Source organism: Corvus hawaiiensis, chromosome 1 (assembly GCF_020740725.1).
Source record: "Corvus hawaiiensis isolate bCorHaw1 chromosome 1, bCorHaw1.pri.cur, whole genome shotgun sequence".
Lineage (NCBI taxonomy): Eukaryota > Metazoa > Chordata > Aves > Passeriformes > Corvidae > Corvus > Corvus hawaiiensis.
Genome location: NC_063213.1, coordinates 48,004,409 through 48,018,724, shown reverse-complemented (window position 1 = coordinate 48,018,724; position 14,316 = coordinate 48,004,409). Strand labels below are relative to the sequence as shown.

At 45.7% G+C, this 14,316-nt stretch overlaps 2 protein-coding genes across 3 annotated transcripts; both read left to right on the top strand.

The window, feature by feature from the left end:
- The first annotated feature begins 25 nt into the window (after positions 1-25).
- LOC125334439 lies at positions 26-3,509 on the top strand. The gene is made up of 6 exons (XM_048321276.1): positions 26-64; positions 475-988; positions 1,298-1,369; positions 1,873-1,959; positions 3,061-3,145; positions 3,286-3,509. The coding sequence occupies exons 1-6, from the start codon at positions 26-28 to the stop codon at positions 3,335-3,337; spliced, it is 849 nt and encodes a 282-aa protein (XP_048177233.1). The 3' UTR covers positions 3,338-3,509.
- A 3,133-nt stretch (positions 3,510-6,642) lies between these two features.
- NUP42 (nucleoporin 42) lies at positions 6,643-13,479 on the top strand. 2 transcript variants are annotated; one of them, XM_048303472.1, is made up of 7 exons: positions 6,643-6,778; positions 8,138-8,390; positions 9,051-9,145; positions 9,465-9,541; positions 11,429-11,515; positions 12,617-12,701; positions 12,842-13,479. In XM_048303472.1, exons 1-7 carry the CDS (start codon positions 6,670-6,672, stop codon positions 13,453-13,455), a joined length of 1,320 nt encoding a protein of 439 aa, XP_048159429.1. In that variant the 5' UTR covers positions 6,643-6,669; the 3' UTR covers positions 13,456-13,479. The 2 variants fall into 2 exon arrangements, with proteins under 2 accessions (XP_048159429.1, XP_048159440.1); XM_048303483.1 differs by having other exon boundaries at positions 6,644-6,778; positions 8,145-8,390.
- The last annotated feature ends 837 nt before the right edge of the window (positions 13,480-14,316 follow it).

Genomic DNA, 14,316 nt, shown 5'->3' with positions numbered 1-14,316 from the left:
TCAAGCTCTGGGTGTCATCGGCATCATGTACCTCTTCCCAGTTCTGGAAAACGATACAAATCATGTCTGTCCTGCTCCCATGCAGGTTTATTCATAGCTTCATCATAGTTTTGTCACCTCTCCTCTAACTTGCTGATTTTTTCAGGTCTGTTTCTATGAAACTAGTGAGTTAACTTCAGAAGTTGGTGTTTGCCTGCCTCTACCTCGCTGGTGCTGTGGATGTTTAGTCTGTTTTAGTTCTGAAGTTCCTTCAGCTTCTCCTAAGTAGTGTAAATCCTGGTTTTTAAAGTCAGTGCTGCTTTGTAGACTTGCTCCTCGTTTCCTTCCTCACCCTGACAACTCTGCCTGTACAGACAGGACTAGATGCACTCACGGCCTCCATTGTGGTTCCTGCAACTCCATTCTTTATTCAGCAGTAAGTGAAGGGCGTGCGACCTTTTTTTCTGTTCTCCCTTGCCTTTTCACTTCTCCTAGCCACGAAACGTGTCCTTGATTCCGAACTGCTGGAATCCTGGAGGGAACTGTGTGCTTTTCAGAGTGGGCCGGCTCATTTATGTTTTGCACCTGCTTTTTAACCCGCGGCGCCCTGTTGTTCTGACGGGTGAATCGTCCCCGGGGCGCCTGGGCGGCTGCAGCGCGGGCCGGACGCGCTCGTCCTTCGACTCCTGCGGGGCTACGGCCGCTCCGGGGCCCGGCGCCGCAAGGGGCATCCCCGCAGCCCGGCTACGCGCACCCCCGGCCCACGGTGCCCCCAGCGCGGTGGGCGGGCGGCTCCCGGACCCGGCCCGGTGCCCGTCCCGGCCGCTGCCGGCAGGAGCTCCGGAGCAGAGCGGGTCTCGGCCGGGGCTGTCGGCGGCAGCCTCTGGTTCGGCACTCGCAGGGTTGCGCTCGGGCGAAGGGACTGCGGGATGGGCCACGAGGCCGTGGGAAAGCAGCTCGGGGATCTTTGCTGCCAGGAGCAACGTGCGAGCAGCTGAGCGTTGTGGTGGTGAAGGCTGTTTCCATTCTCGCTGGCTTGGGTATTCGGGAGCTTGGGGAAGGCGAGGGACTAGACGGGAAGCCGAGGGCTGTAGTTACTTGTCTTTATTCCTGCTCAAAGAGAGCTGGCGTTTGCCAATTCATTTGGGGTATTTACACCTCTGAAGTTCTGTAATGAATCCTTTGCATCTCCGACTGTAACTGTTTTAGGACAATGTACCAAGGTCCGTGTCTTTGTAACTTTGTATAGAGGGCGATTGGAAGTATGAATCTATGAATCTGTTCTCTTGGAGGTTTTTGACTATTCCTGTCCTTGCAGGCTTGTCAGATGTCTCTCCAGAAGAACTGCATCTGGAGTACTGTGACAGCAAACAATATAATTGGGAAATGTGTAAGTGGTTCAAAAATGCTGACTGATGGGGACAGTCTTTGGGATAAGACTTGTTACCAATCTTCAGGTGGCAACTCTTGATTCATTTATCTCCCAGCTCTAGGAGATGATCAAAATGCCAAAATATCCTTCAATTTCTGTGCACCAAAGAGAATGCCAAAATCGCAGCTGGTCTATATGGCCTACTGTAAAATCATGCTTTTGCCCAAGATCTCTGGCTCAAACTGTCTGATCTTGGTCTTTATGTAAAGACATAAAAACATCATATAAGGGCAGTAGTAAGAGTATTTAAAGGAATCTTTTATCAATAACAAAAATTTCATCTTTTCACCTTGAAGTGGAAGGAAAGCAAAATTCCTCTGTCGGTTTAGTGAAGTGCCTTTTCTAATTCTAAATATCTTCTTTTGGTTCAGTTGACAGACCACTCTTCTTTTTTTTTTTTTCTTTTTTTTTAAAGTCTTCCCCAATAATAAAAATACGCTTTTTTTGCTCTCTCATTTCAGATAGATGCTGTCAAAGAGTTAGCAGAACAATGGGAAAATTGGCTGATTCAGTGGAAAGCTTTAATTGTAGTAGCAAAAGCAGCCTTGGTAAGTGCTCACGAATGGCAACATGTCTCTGTGCCTGATGTCATTTTTTAATGAAGTAATTTACACAGATGTTAATTATGGTTACAAAGACTTCAGAGATGTGGCAATTGTGATGTGCCACCTGGGCATGTTCTCTGGAGTCCTGAAATCAGTGAATTGCCATGGGTATCATAAACCCCCTTCAGTTAACTGAGGAAAAAAATGTGTAGGGGTGCTTCCATGTTAGCAAGGCAGCAGCTGGATCCCAGCTTTGGAATACTCTCATTGCAAGCCACACCAAAGCAACCAGAGCTGATCTGGTCGTGTACGTGACCAGGAAGAGGCCAATCCCCACCCCACCTTTTTTCCCATGTGCTGATACAGACTCTTCCGAGAGAGAATCAGCAGACCGGACCAGAATTGCCCTCCAGGCCACCTTAGGATAAGTGGAGCATTTGGCTAATGCCAGAATTGAGAGATAGGTGGGAGAGAAGCCCTTTGGATAACATTTGAAGATAGAAAGAGGCATTGGTCCTGGGAAGGTGACAAACACTTGTGAATGGAGATGTTTTTTCAGAAGCAAATGCTTGAGTTAAAGCCCATAGGAAACAATCAGGGAGACAGAGGAAGTGGCTTTATTTGAGTGCAGTCTGCATGAAGTGCAGTAAAGGTTGAGTAATATGATCCCAGCCCTTGGTCTGTTTCGTGCTGAAGGTGGGCAAGCAGGATTTGGGCTTTACCACAGGAGACGGGATGTGCCGAGGAGAGAGAACGGAGTGAGTCAAAGCTGTGCCCTAAATACAGTCACAGAGCACAAAATGGAAGAGTAAGAGGTGAGAATGAGAGCTCCCAGGGCTGAGCAGGTCATTGACTGACAGGCAGCAACTGATCAATTGTAACAGATTTGCATTTCTGGAGGGTTTCACAGAGAAGACTGTGTATGGCCTTGGAGCACTTAAAGCACTGCAAGAGCATGCAGCTGTGAGGAGTGATGACTGTCCAGCATGGTCTGAGTTGGATTCAATAGGACTGGGCAGCTCTATTTTTGTTTCAAATAGTTACTGAGAGAGAGTTCTCTGTTTTGGAATCTAGTTTTCATGTATGCCTCTGGAATCTTTTCAGCTCTCTGCTTTCAAGACCATGGGCACTCAAGCAGCGCCTGCCTTTGGAATGGGAGGACAGCAAACCTCAAGCTTTGGGCTGTCAAGTAAGTTCCTGTCCTAAGAACCAAAACATTGAAGCATTTTCTGTAGTTTGCTGCTGCTGCCGCATCTTTGAAATGCAGCAGTGGTTTAGTATCCCTGGGGGTACCCATTCTTGTATTTTTCATAAATTCTCTACTTGCAGGCTTTCCTGTGAACAGCAGCAGCACCACCAGTGCCAGCAGCTTCTCCTTTAAAACCAGTTCCAGCCTCATCAGTTCAGCATCATCTGGGAGCAGCCCTGCTGCTGGGAGCTCTTCTGCTGCTGGAAATCCTCCTGCATTTGGGGTGACGTCCTCTCCTAGTGCACCCCAATCCCTTAGGTTTAGTAGCCCGGCCGCTCCATCTGCAGCCTCCTTCTCCTTTAAAACAGCTGCCACAGCTGGGGGCTTTGGGACTTCTGGCTTCTCAAGCTTTGGCAGTGCTTCTGCTGTGAACTCTGCAAGCACCACTCCGCTCCCAGCCTTCGGAGCCTTGAGTGCCGCCGTAGCCACTTCTGCCTCGCCTTCGAGCGCTGCTTTGTTTGGACAGAGTGCCAGTGCCCCTGGACATCCTGTCACCTCAGCCTCTGCTGCAGCCACCAACTCTAGCCCTGCCTCAGAGAAGTTATTCACACCCAAGAGCGAATTATCAGCTGAAGAGTGGCAACAGTTTGAAGCAAAGGAGTTCACAATTGGAAAGATTCTTCTTAAGCCACCACCATTAGAACTTTTAAATGCTTTTGACCTTTTAAATTTATTCTGAAATGCTGTTAATTTTTATTTCTTCTCTCAGTTCTCTTCTGCAGAAATAAATCTGCAAGTATAAACTTTTGCATGTTATTTTGGGATGGACTTCCATCTGAGAGATGAACTGTTGAAACTCGAATGGAACATTTCCTTCTATATGCTGTCCTGTGAAATTCTGTGCAAAAACTGTATGAAAAATACAGTGTCAAAAGAAGGAATGTTTCAGTCAGGTATTTAAAACCTACTCTTGGATCAGTTTATCTCCGAATGTACACTCCATGTGTTGAAGGACTGGCCACAAAAGCTTTTTTCCCTCACTGCCCCAACAATTGGTATTGTAACTTTATTAGTGGGCCCTTACAAATAGTTACTACTGAATGTGTGCCTTCACTGTCTATCAAAAATCTGTTGTTTTATTCCCCAGCTTTACTGAAACTAGATGATCTCTGCACCTACCAATCCAAGAATTCTGTTCCTCTTTTTGCACTTACTTGAGTCTCTCTGGAGCATTGCATCTCCGAGTTGCTCGCCACCTTGGTACTGAAGAGGATTTGATGGAGTCTGCGATCAGTTGGTCAGTACATGCTGCAGTCCTGTCTCATCCAATTCTCCATTGTCAGAGGAAGCAAGATGATCTTGTCAAGGCTTTTGGACCTGGATCCCCAGAACTCCCAAATGTGGATTCTACTGGGTGCAAGAAGCAGATTCACACACAGAGTAGAGATCATAGAATATCTGGAGTTGGAAGGGACCCACAAGGATCATCGAAGTCCAGCTCCTGGTCCTGCACAGCACCATCCCCAAGAGTCACACCATGTGCCTGAGAGCATTGTCCAAACACTTCTTGAGTTCTATCAGATTGGTGCTGTGACCACTTCCCTGGGGAGCCTGTTCCAGTGCCCAACCACCCTCTGGGTGAAGAACCATTTTCTAATATCCAGCCTAAACCTCCCCTGACACAACGTCAGGCCATTTCCTTACTTCTGTCACTGGTCACCAGTGAGAAGAGATCAGTGTCTGCCCCTCCAGTTCCTGTTGTGAGGAGGCTGCAGACTACAACTCAGTCTCATCTGCTCCAGGCTGAACAGACCAAGTGCCCTCAGCTGCTCCTCATACAGCTTCCCCTCAAGGCCCTTCATGATCTTTGTTGCCCTCCTTTGGATGCTGTCTAACAGCTTTATATCCTTATATGGAGGTGCTCAAAACTGCCCCCAACACTGGAGGTGAGGCTGCCCCAGTGCAGAGGAGAGCAGGACAATCCCCTCCCTTGCCCAGCTGGCGATGCTGTGCCTGGTGCACAGAGATCTTTGTTACGCGGCTGTAACAAACACTTCAAACAGCCACAGGTCAACATCTCCCATATAAACAAAACAATCTGAAGCTGTACTGTACCTACAGTGACAGGACTAGAGAAAATGGCCTTAACCTGAGACAGAGGAGATTCAGACTAGATATTAGAAAAAAGTTTTTCACTGTTAGGGTGGTCAGGCATTGGAATAGGTTGCCCAGGGAGGTGGTGGAGTCACTGTTGCAGTATGCGGAATATGTAAAATTTTCTTAAGAAAGGATGTTGTTTAATGATTTGTCTTTAAATACTTTCAAGCCTAATCAACAAGAAGGGAGATTTAATCCCTGAATCAGATAGCAGCTAGCAAGCTCTAAATGATGTTCATGTGTTAGAAAAACAAGTTACTTGGAGGTAGAATTGCCTTGTTACAGTTCAGAGCTGGACATGTTTCAGTGATCTCAGACCTAGGGGAGGTTAACAAAGCTTGGGAAGAAGGACATGCCACTGATAGTGGATACAAAGAATGCAGAATTTACAGGCCACTAGGACATTTGGCACAACTCCCAAGATAAGGAAGAAATTAATAAAGACAACTTGGCAACTGTGCTGAAACCAACTCTGACTGGGTGAAAGGTAATTCCATCGGGGGAGATCTGCCACCACTGGCTCATGGACCACCAACCCAAGAAACCCATAGGCCCACAAGAAGAGAAAGACTGAGCATGCAGACTAACTGGCATAAGAAGCAAGAGAATAATTAACTAATAGAAGATAGAATGCTAATTAATAAGAGAGCTAAGTAACTTCTAGCCAATGAGCATTAATTCCTTTGTTTGCTAAAATGTATTAAACACCAAAAAGTTTTGATAGGTGGTGTGCTCAATTTGTGCAATACCATCTAGCACCCAGGCTTGTGCAACTCTGAAATAAACAGTCTTTCAAATGTGTAATTATTGGCTTGTCACTGGGCAGGGAATCCGATTTTTTCAGACAACATCACCATCCCTAGGGCTGTGTAAGAGGCACCTCGGTCTGGTGCTGGCTGATGTGGTTTAGTGGTTTATGGACTACAGTGGTAGTGATGGGTTGGTGGTTGGACGGGATGATCCTAAAGATCCCTTCCAACCCTGATGATTCTGTAGCTATGGGCTATACATTCCTTAGTCTCCCCCTAAAGATAAAGAACCCAAGTGTTTTACCACGCAGGCTGTGTGGAGGTGCTGAAGTGAGTAAGGGGCGGTTACAGCCGAGGGGCGGGTATTTCACTGTGTCAGCGACTGAAGCTTTGCACAGCACAAATCAAAGCCGTATTTGGCTTTAGCAGCAGCTTGTTACTGTGTTATTCCCTGGTTTGACTGGATTTATGTGTCACTGGAGTTACGTCTCGCTCCTGGGTGGCGGACCGTGGTTCCCGCCCGCTCTCCTCCGGGCCTGAGGACCTCCTCACCCGCGGGCCCCGCGGCCCGCCCGGCGCACGCCCGGGACGTCAGAGCCGCGCGACGGCGGGGCGGCCATGGGCGTCTGCCAGTTCTTCCTGCGGGGCTACTGCCGCTTCGGGGACCGCTGCTGGAACGAGCACCCCCGCGGCGGCTCCGGCCGCCCCGGGGCACCCCCGGCCCACGGTACCCACACCGCGCCGGGGAGGGGCGGGCGGGCTGCCCGGACGCGGGGCTGCCCGTCCCGGGCGCTCGGTGCGGCCGCTGCCGGCAGGAGCTCCGGAGCAGAGCGGGCCGGGCAGGTCTCGGCCGGGGCTGTCGGCAGCAGCCTCTGGTTCGGCACTCGCGGAGTTGAGCTCTGGCGAAGGGTCTGGAGCACAGGTGGTGTGAGGAGCGCCTGGGGGAGCTGGGGGTGTGTAGCCTGGAGAAAAGGAGATTCGAGGGAGCCCTTATCGCTCTCTGCAAGTGCCTAAAAGGAGGCTGCGACCAGGTGGGGCTTGGCCTCCTCTCCCAGGCAGCCAGTGGCAGGAGGAGGGGACACAGCCTTAAGCTGCACCAGGGGAGGTTTGGGTTGGGCATTCACAGACAGGGTGACGAAGCGTTGGAATGGACTGCCCGGGGGAGGTGGTGGAGTCACTGTCCGTAGGGGTTGTTTAGGGAAAGACTGGATGTGGCACTTGGTGCCGTGGTCTACTTGACAGGGTGGTATTTGGTCATAGTTGAACTGGTGGTCTCAGAGGTCTTTTCCAGCATAATTGATCCTGTGATTCTGTGACTGCGGGATGTGCCACAAGGCAGTGGGAAAGCGACTCGGAGGACTGTTCTCATGAGCAGCGAGCAGCTGAGTGTTGTACTCAGTGAAGGCTGTTTGCATTCTCATCAGCTCTGGGTGTTTGGGAGCTTTAGGAATGAAAGGGGCATGACAGGGAGCTGAAGGCTGCAGTGATGGCACGGCAGGAACTCACTGCAGCTGCTTGTCATTATTCCTGTGGGAAAGAGGGTCGGGGTTTGCATGTAACAACACGCACAGGTGTGTCCAAAGTCTCAAAACGAAAGTCAGGAGCTCCCTGTGCTGGAGCAGAGCCCCTGCTGTAACTACGGATGCAGGAGCCCCTAACATAAATTTATGGTGCATTAAATTTAATTTTTTTTCTGCTGGGGTAGTTCATGAAACAACCTAAGCAAAACTGAGCCGGTGTCTTTCTGCAGTGCCACAAATTGTTGTTGGCACGGTGATCTAGCTGAAGGTGTCTCTCTGCTCATTAAGGCATAGGGGGGGAGATCGGACTAGATGACTTTTAAAGGCGCCTTCCAATCCAAACGGTTCCTTTTGAGAAGTAGGACTTGAGAACTACCCTGGGTGACTCACTAGCTTAAGCTGACTAAATAATGAGAACTCATTAGGAAAATCTACGTTTTCATTTCAAACTTCTTATTGCCACTGTAAAACTAGTTATACTTGCAGTTTTTGTTGATGTTGATTCATATCTTAATGATTAAAAATTTCTGTTGTTTGCTTGTTTGTTTGTTTTTTTTAATTGGAAGTTACTAGCAGAAGAGGAGGAGGAGGATGGGGTACCTCTAACCAGAGATACAGTAATGTTATCCAGCCATCTTCCTTCAAGTCTGATACATGGGGTGGCAGCAGAGATCACGGAAGAGGATTCTTTGGCTCCTCTGACTTTGGATCGTCAGGTGGCAGCAGCAGAAATACAGACTTTTCACAGAACAGGTTCTCTGCATTAGCCAGCAGTCAAAGTGTTGCTGATGGCTCTAAAGATGAAGAGGAGAGACTTCTGTGAGTTATAGTCCTGTCTTACTGAAAGCTTACTGACTTCCTAGAGATAATGCAGAGGACAGGATTGTGAGGGGGAAGCTGGGACACAGGAAGAAACATAGAGAACATGACTTCATTTGGTTCTCTGGAACGATGCTGGCATGGGGAGGATGTGATTCTTGTTTGGGACCTGGGCTGGGCGGATAGACAGCTGTGATGTTAAGTAAGATTAGTAAGATGGTGTGGTATTTAAGTTGTGGGCAGGAGGATAAGGAAGGAAACAGATCTCAGTGCTTGAAAATAAGTCAGAGCCCCTTTAAGAAAATTAATGATTTTACTTGGTTTCTCTGACACTTAAGACAACAAATTTTTCTGCCAACAGCAAAGCTATTGAAACCTGGTTTCACAGAGAGAGGTGTATGTTCAGTCAGTTCAGAGTGACCAGCATCTGCAGCTGCAGGGCAGGTACTGAGAACCAGCAGACAGTTTGATTTCCCAGAGAAGCAAGGTTTTGGAAACACTTTCCATTACTGCTTTTAATATTACATTAAGAAAACACTTGGTTTTCATGGTAGCAGGTTTTTGACTCTGAATTTGGATTCAAACCAGGCAATTGTTACTGGCGGTTTTGTTTTGACCATGTAATTTCACCTTCATCTGTGATGTTACTTCGTTTGTTAGTGAATGTGTAGTGAAAGACATGGAAATTTGGGAATCTTCTGGACAGTGGATATTTTCATGTTACTCACCAATGAAAGAAAAGCTGAATGTCTCAGGTAGGTAATGTTTTCAGTGTTGTCTATTGCAGCTCTTTAGGATGTTTCTGTGACTTTCCCACACTGTTGTACCTCTGTACAACGCTTTGCAAGGTGATGATTTACCTTGTGATACAACAGAAAGGAATATTAGATGATGGCAAATTCATTTTGTACGTTCACACCTCTGACATTTTGTAATGAATCTTTTTTTTTGTCTCTGACTATAACTCTCTTAAGACAGACAATGTACCAAGGTCCATGTCTTTGTAACTGTAGAGGGCAGTTGGAAGTATGAATCTGTTTTCTTGGAGGTTTTTGACTATTCCTGCCCTTGCAGGCTTTTCAGATGTCTCGCCAGAAGAACTGCGTCTGGAGTATTATGACAGCAGAGCAAACAATATCATTGGGAATTATGTAAGTATTTTAAAAATGTTGGCTGGTGGGGACACTCTTGGGACAGGACTTGTTACTGTTCTTCAGGTGACAGCTCTTGATTCATTTATCTCCCAACTCTAGGAGATGATCAGAATGCCAAAATATTTTTCAACTGCGGTGCATCCAAGCAAATGCACAAATAGCTGCTAGACACTTCTTGACTTAATCTTGTCCCCACTCCTGTGCGTTATTTGTAGAAGTTGCTTGAATCCTGTCTCAACAGTTGAATGCCTCATATGCTCTTAGTCAGTTTGATTGGTATAGGTCATTATTTGGTGCTTTAAATAGAAGACTGGGCAAGTTCATTTGACCTTGTTCTTTTACATACCTTTGTTGCAGGGAATAATGATGAAAATAGCTGATACTTCTTTTCTAGAAATAGATAGGGATATACTCATTTGGAAGTAAGGCATATGTTTTTATATAAAACATCTTTCAATGTATATGTATCATTCCTTCCTTGTAGTCCTGTCAATATCGAGGAAGTTGCAGAGTTCAATGTTGTGCCAGGAAGGAAATTAGGCTGTTGGATAGATGCAAGTACAAATTAATTGAAACTACACGCACTCTTCCCTCTTCTTCTTGGTTCTATGTTACAGAAGGAATTGCTCTCGTCACCACTCTTGCTTCATATGTTTAGATTTACCAGAACTGCATTTTTAGAGACAGGAGATACATAATTTTTTTTAAACTTCAATTAAAATAATAAACCCAAATAATAATAAATAACAAACAATAAACAGTATGCTATACATGGCTATTAAAATAAATAAACTGTGATCTCATCAAAGCATTAAGTGCAAGTCTGAGAGCAGTAAATGCAAGTTTTCCTCTCAGTGTGTAGATGATAACTCTATGATACAGTTCTCTTACAAAATGTTAAAGTACAGCATGTCTTTTCCATGTTTCTATTCTTAAACTGGGTCAAAATCTGAATTTTCCAGTTTGTTGTATAAGAGCAGATACCAAGCAACATGATCTTCCGGCATGTGACTAGACAAAAAAGAATTATTGATGTTTGTGATGTAATACTCTTTTGAAAAACTAAGGAATTTGTCTACAAAAAGATTACTCATTCCATTTTTACAGGCATTTGTGACACTAGGTGTTTTATTTGTGTATGTTTTAAGGAAAATTCAATTAGGCCAGGCATCAAATTAGATGTGTTGCTAAACTTCAGTGTAAATGTAGGAAATTCAGGTTGGAAATTCCTGAAAGGTTGTTTGAAGACTTTGTAGTTTTTTGCTTAAAACTAAATCACAGTTATCAATACAAAGATACCATTTATTGCTGCACTATTCTGTGCAGTTTTCTGATGGATCACGCAAAGGGGGTTGATTTAAATTAAGGAAGTTAATTTCATCAAAACTAACTATTTTAGGATGATTCTATTGAACTGTTCAGAATTACAGTGTTTTGAAAGTGGGTATTTATTTTTCTGAAAATGTGGAAGAAGCGGAGGTAAATCTTTGGACTTCAGCTTAGTGACTGAGTGCATAAGTGGAAAGGCCAGATTGAAGAGTCTGTTCTCATATGTTTAAAACTTACATATCTTGTCTTGCGTCATATTTTTTCCCCAAGCATCTAATTCAGAAAAAAAATAGAACGTGGATTTGAAAAGCCCCAGAACTTGTTTTAATATTACCCCTATGTAAAGTAAAAGGATTGATTTAAGGACAATAGTCCTTTAAACTCTTAAAAACTAAAGACATCAGCCTCTCACGTTGAAGTTTCAGGAAAGAAAATAGCTCCATGGGTCAATGACATTTCTAATTCTAGATATCTTTTTTCCATTCAGTTGTCAGATGACTCTTTTGTTTTTAAGTGTTCAGTAATAAAAGCATGCTTTTCTTTACCCCTTTTCAGATAGATGCTGTCCAAAAGTTAGCACTACAATGGAAAAATCGGCTACTTCAGTTGAAACCTTTAAATGCATCAACAAAAGCAGCCTTGGTAAGTGCTCACGAATGGCAACATGTCTCTGTGCCTGATGTCATTTTTTAATGAAGTAATTTACACAGATGTTAATTATGGTTACAAAGACTTCAGAGATGTGGCAATTGTGATGTGCCACCTGGGCATGTTCTCTGGAGTCCTGAAATCAGTGAATTGCCATGGGTATCATAAACCCCCTTCAGTTAACTGAGGAAAAAAGTGTGTAGGGGTGCTTCCATGTTAGCAAGGCAGCAGCTGGATCCCAGCTTTGGAATACTCTCATTGCAAGCCACACCAAAGCAACCAGAGCTGATCTGGTCGTGTATGTGACCAGGAAGAGGCCAATCCCCACCCCACCTTTTTTCCCATGTGCTGATACAGACTCTTCCGAGAGAGAATCAGCAGACCGGACCAGAATTGCCCTCCAGGCCACCTTAGGATAAGTGGAGCATTTGGCTAATGCCAGAATTGAGAGATAGGTGGGAGAGAAGCCCTTTGGATAACATTTGAAGATAGAAAGAGGCATTGGTCCTGGGAAGGTGACAAACACTTGTGAATGGAGATGTTTTTTCAGAAGCAAATGCTTGAGTTAAAGCCCATAGGAAACAATCAGGGAGACAGAGGAAGTGGCTTTATTTGAGTGCAGTCTGCATGAAGTGCAGTAAAGGTTGAGTAATATGATCCCAGCCCTTGGTCTGTTTCGTGCTGAAGGTGGGCAAGCAGGATTTGGGCTTTACCACAGGAGACGGGATGTGCCGAGGAGAGAGAACGGAGTGAGTCAAAGCTGTGCCCTAAATACAGTCACAGAGCACAAAATGGAAGAGTAAGAGGTGAGAATGAGAGCTCCCAGGGCTGAGCAGGTCATTGACTGACAGGCAGCAACTGATCAATTGTAACAGATTTGCATTTCTGGAGGGTTTCACAGAGAAGACTGTGTATGGCCTTGGAGCACTTAAAGCACTGCAAGAGCATGCAGCTGTGAGGAGTGATGACTGTCCAGCATGGTCTGAGTTGGATTCAATAGGACTGGGCAGCTCTATTTTTGTTTCAAATAGTTACTGAGAGAGAGTTCTCTGTTTTGGAATCTAGTTTTCATGTATGCCTCTGGAATCTTTTCAGCTCTCTGCTTTCAAGACCATGGGCACTCAAGCAGCGCCTGCCTTTGGAATGGGAGGACAGCAAACCTCAAGCTTTGGGCTGTCAAGTAAGTTCCTGTCCTAAGAACCAAAACATTGAAGCATTTTCTGTAGTTTGCTGCTGCTGCCGCATCTTTGAAATGCAGCAGTGGTTTAGTATCCCTGGGGGTACTCATTCTTGTATTTTTCATAAATTCTCTACTTGCAGGCTTTCCTGTGAACAGCAGCAGCACCACCAGTGCCAGCAGCTTCTCCTTTAAAACCAGTTCCAGCCTCATCAGTTCAGCATCATCTGGGAGCAGCCCTGCTGCTGGGAGCTCTTCTGCTGCTGGAAATCCTCCTGCATTTGGGGTGACGTCCTCTCCTAGTGCACCCCAATCTCTTAGGTTTGGTAGCCCAGCCGCTCCATCTGCAGCCTCCTTCTCCTTTAAAACAGCTGCCACAGCTGGGGGCTTTGGGACTTCTGGCTTCTCAGGCTTTGGCAGTGCTTCTGCTGTGAACTCTGCAAGCACCACTCCGCTCCCAGCCTTCGGAGCCTTGAGTGCCGCCGTAGCCACTTCTGCCTCGCCTTCGAGCGCTGCTTTGTTTGGACAGAGTGCCAGTGCCCCTGGACATCCTGTCACCTCAGCCTCTGCTGCAGCCACCAACTCTAGCCCTGCCTCAGAGAAGTTATTCACACCCAAGAGCGAATTATCAGCTGAAGAGTGGCAACAGTTTGAAGCAAAGGAGTTCACAATTGGAAAGATTCCTCTTAAGCCACCACCATTAGAACTTTTAAATGCTTTTGACCTTTTAAGTTTGTTCAGAAGTAACATGTTTTGAAGTGAAATAAAATGCTTCTTTTAAGTTTTGTTTCATCTCTCAAGTTTCCTGCAGGAATAAATTTACAGGTATAAATATGTGGATATTATATTTTATAATTTCTTGTTTGTTTTGGAACAGACTTTTTACATCTGAGCAATGAACTGTTGAAACTCAAATGGAACATTACCTTGTATTTGCTGTCCTGTGAAATTCTGGGGAAACACCGTATATAAAATGGTTGGGTCAAAAGAAACAGTGCTTCAGTCAAGTATTCACAGCCTGCTGTGAATGGAACCCTAGAAAGACAGATGCAGTACGAGACTGCTTCTTGGACAGCCTTGTCTTCTGCCTCTTTGAGGGGTTGTGCAGCACTGGAGGATTGTGTGTTGAGAGAGAGGGATGGCTCCTGTGTGGTCTGTGCCACACTACACCCTTCTGTCCTCTGGGAGCCAGTGCCAGTTGCCACAATTCAGCTGTTTTTAGTAGTTTTGCCTGAGGTCACTAAACCTGCAGGAATGTCACATCATTGGGAGAGGACAGCCCTGAAAGTGTTCATCCTGCAGAAGGAGCTTGTGGGTTGTTATTTTGATGCCTCCTAGGTGCAACTTTGCAAGCAGTAGCAAAACTGCCTTTCTGTGAACTGAAGGCATTTTGTTGTCAGGTTCTCAAAACTTGATGGGTGCATATATTAACATTACCCCTCCTGAAGTCAAGATGTTAAGGTTTCAATTTTGTTGCCAAGAGGCTCTAAAGCAGGAATCAGGAATCTTCTGAGGATGTCCTAGACTCAGGGAAGGAGAACATTTGCTCTTGACCAGGCCCTCCCCTCAGTAGTCTAAAATTGTCAAACCTCATCTGTAAGAGGAAAGCAAAAGTTTG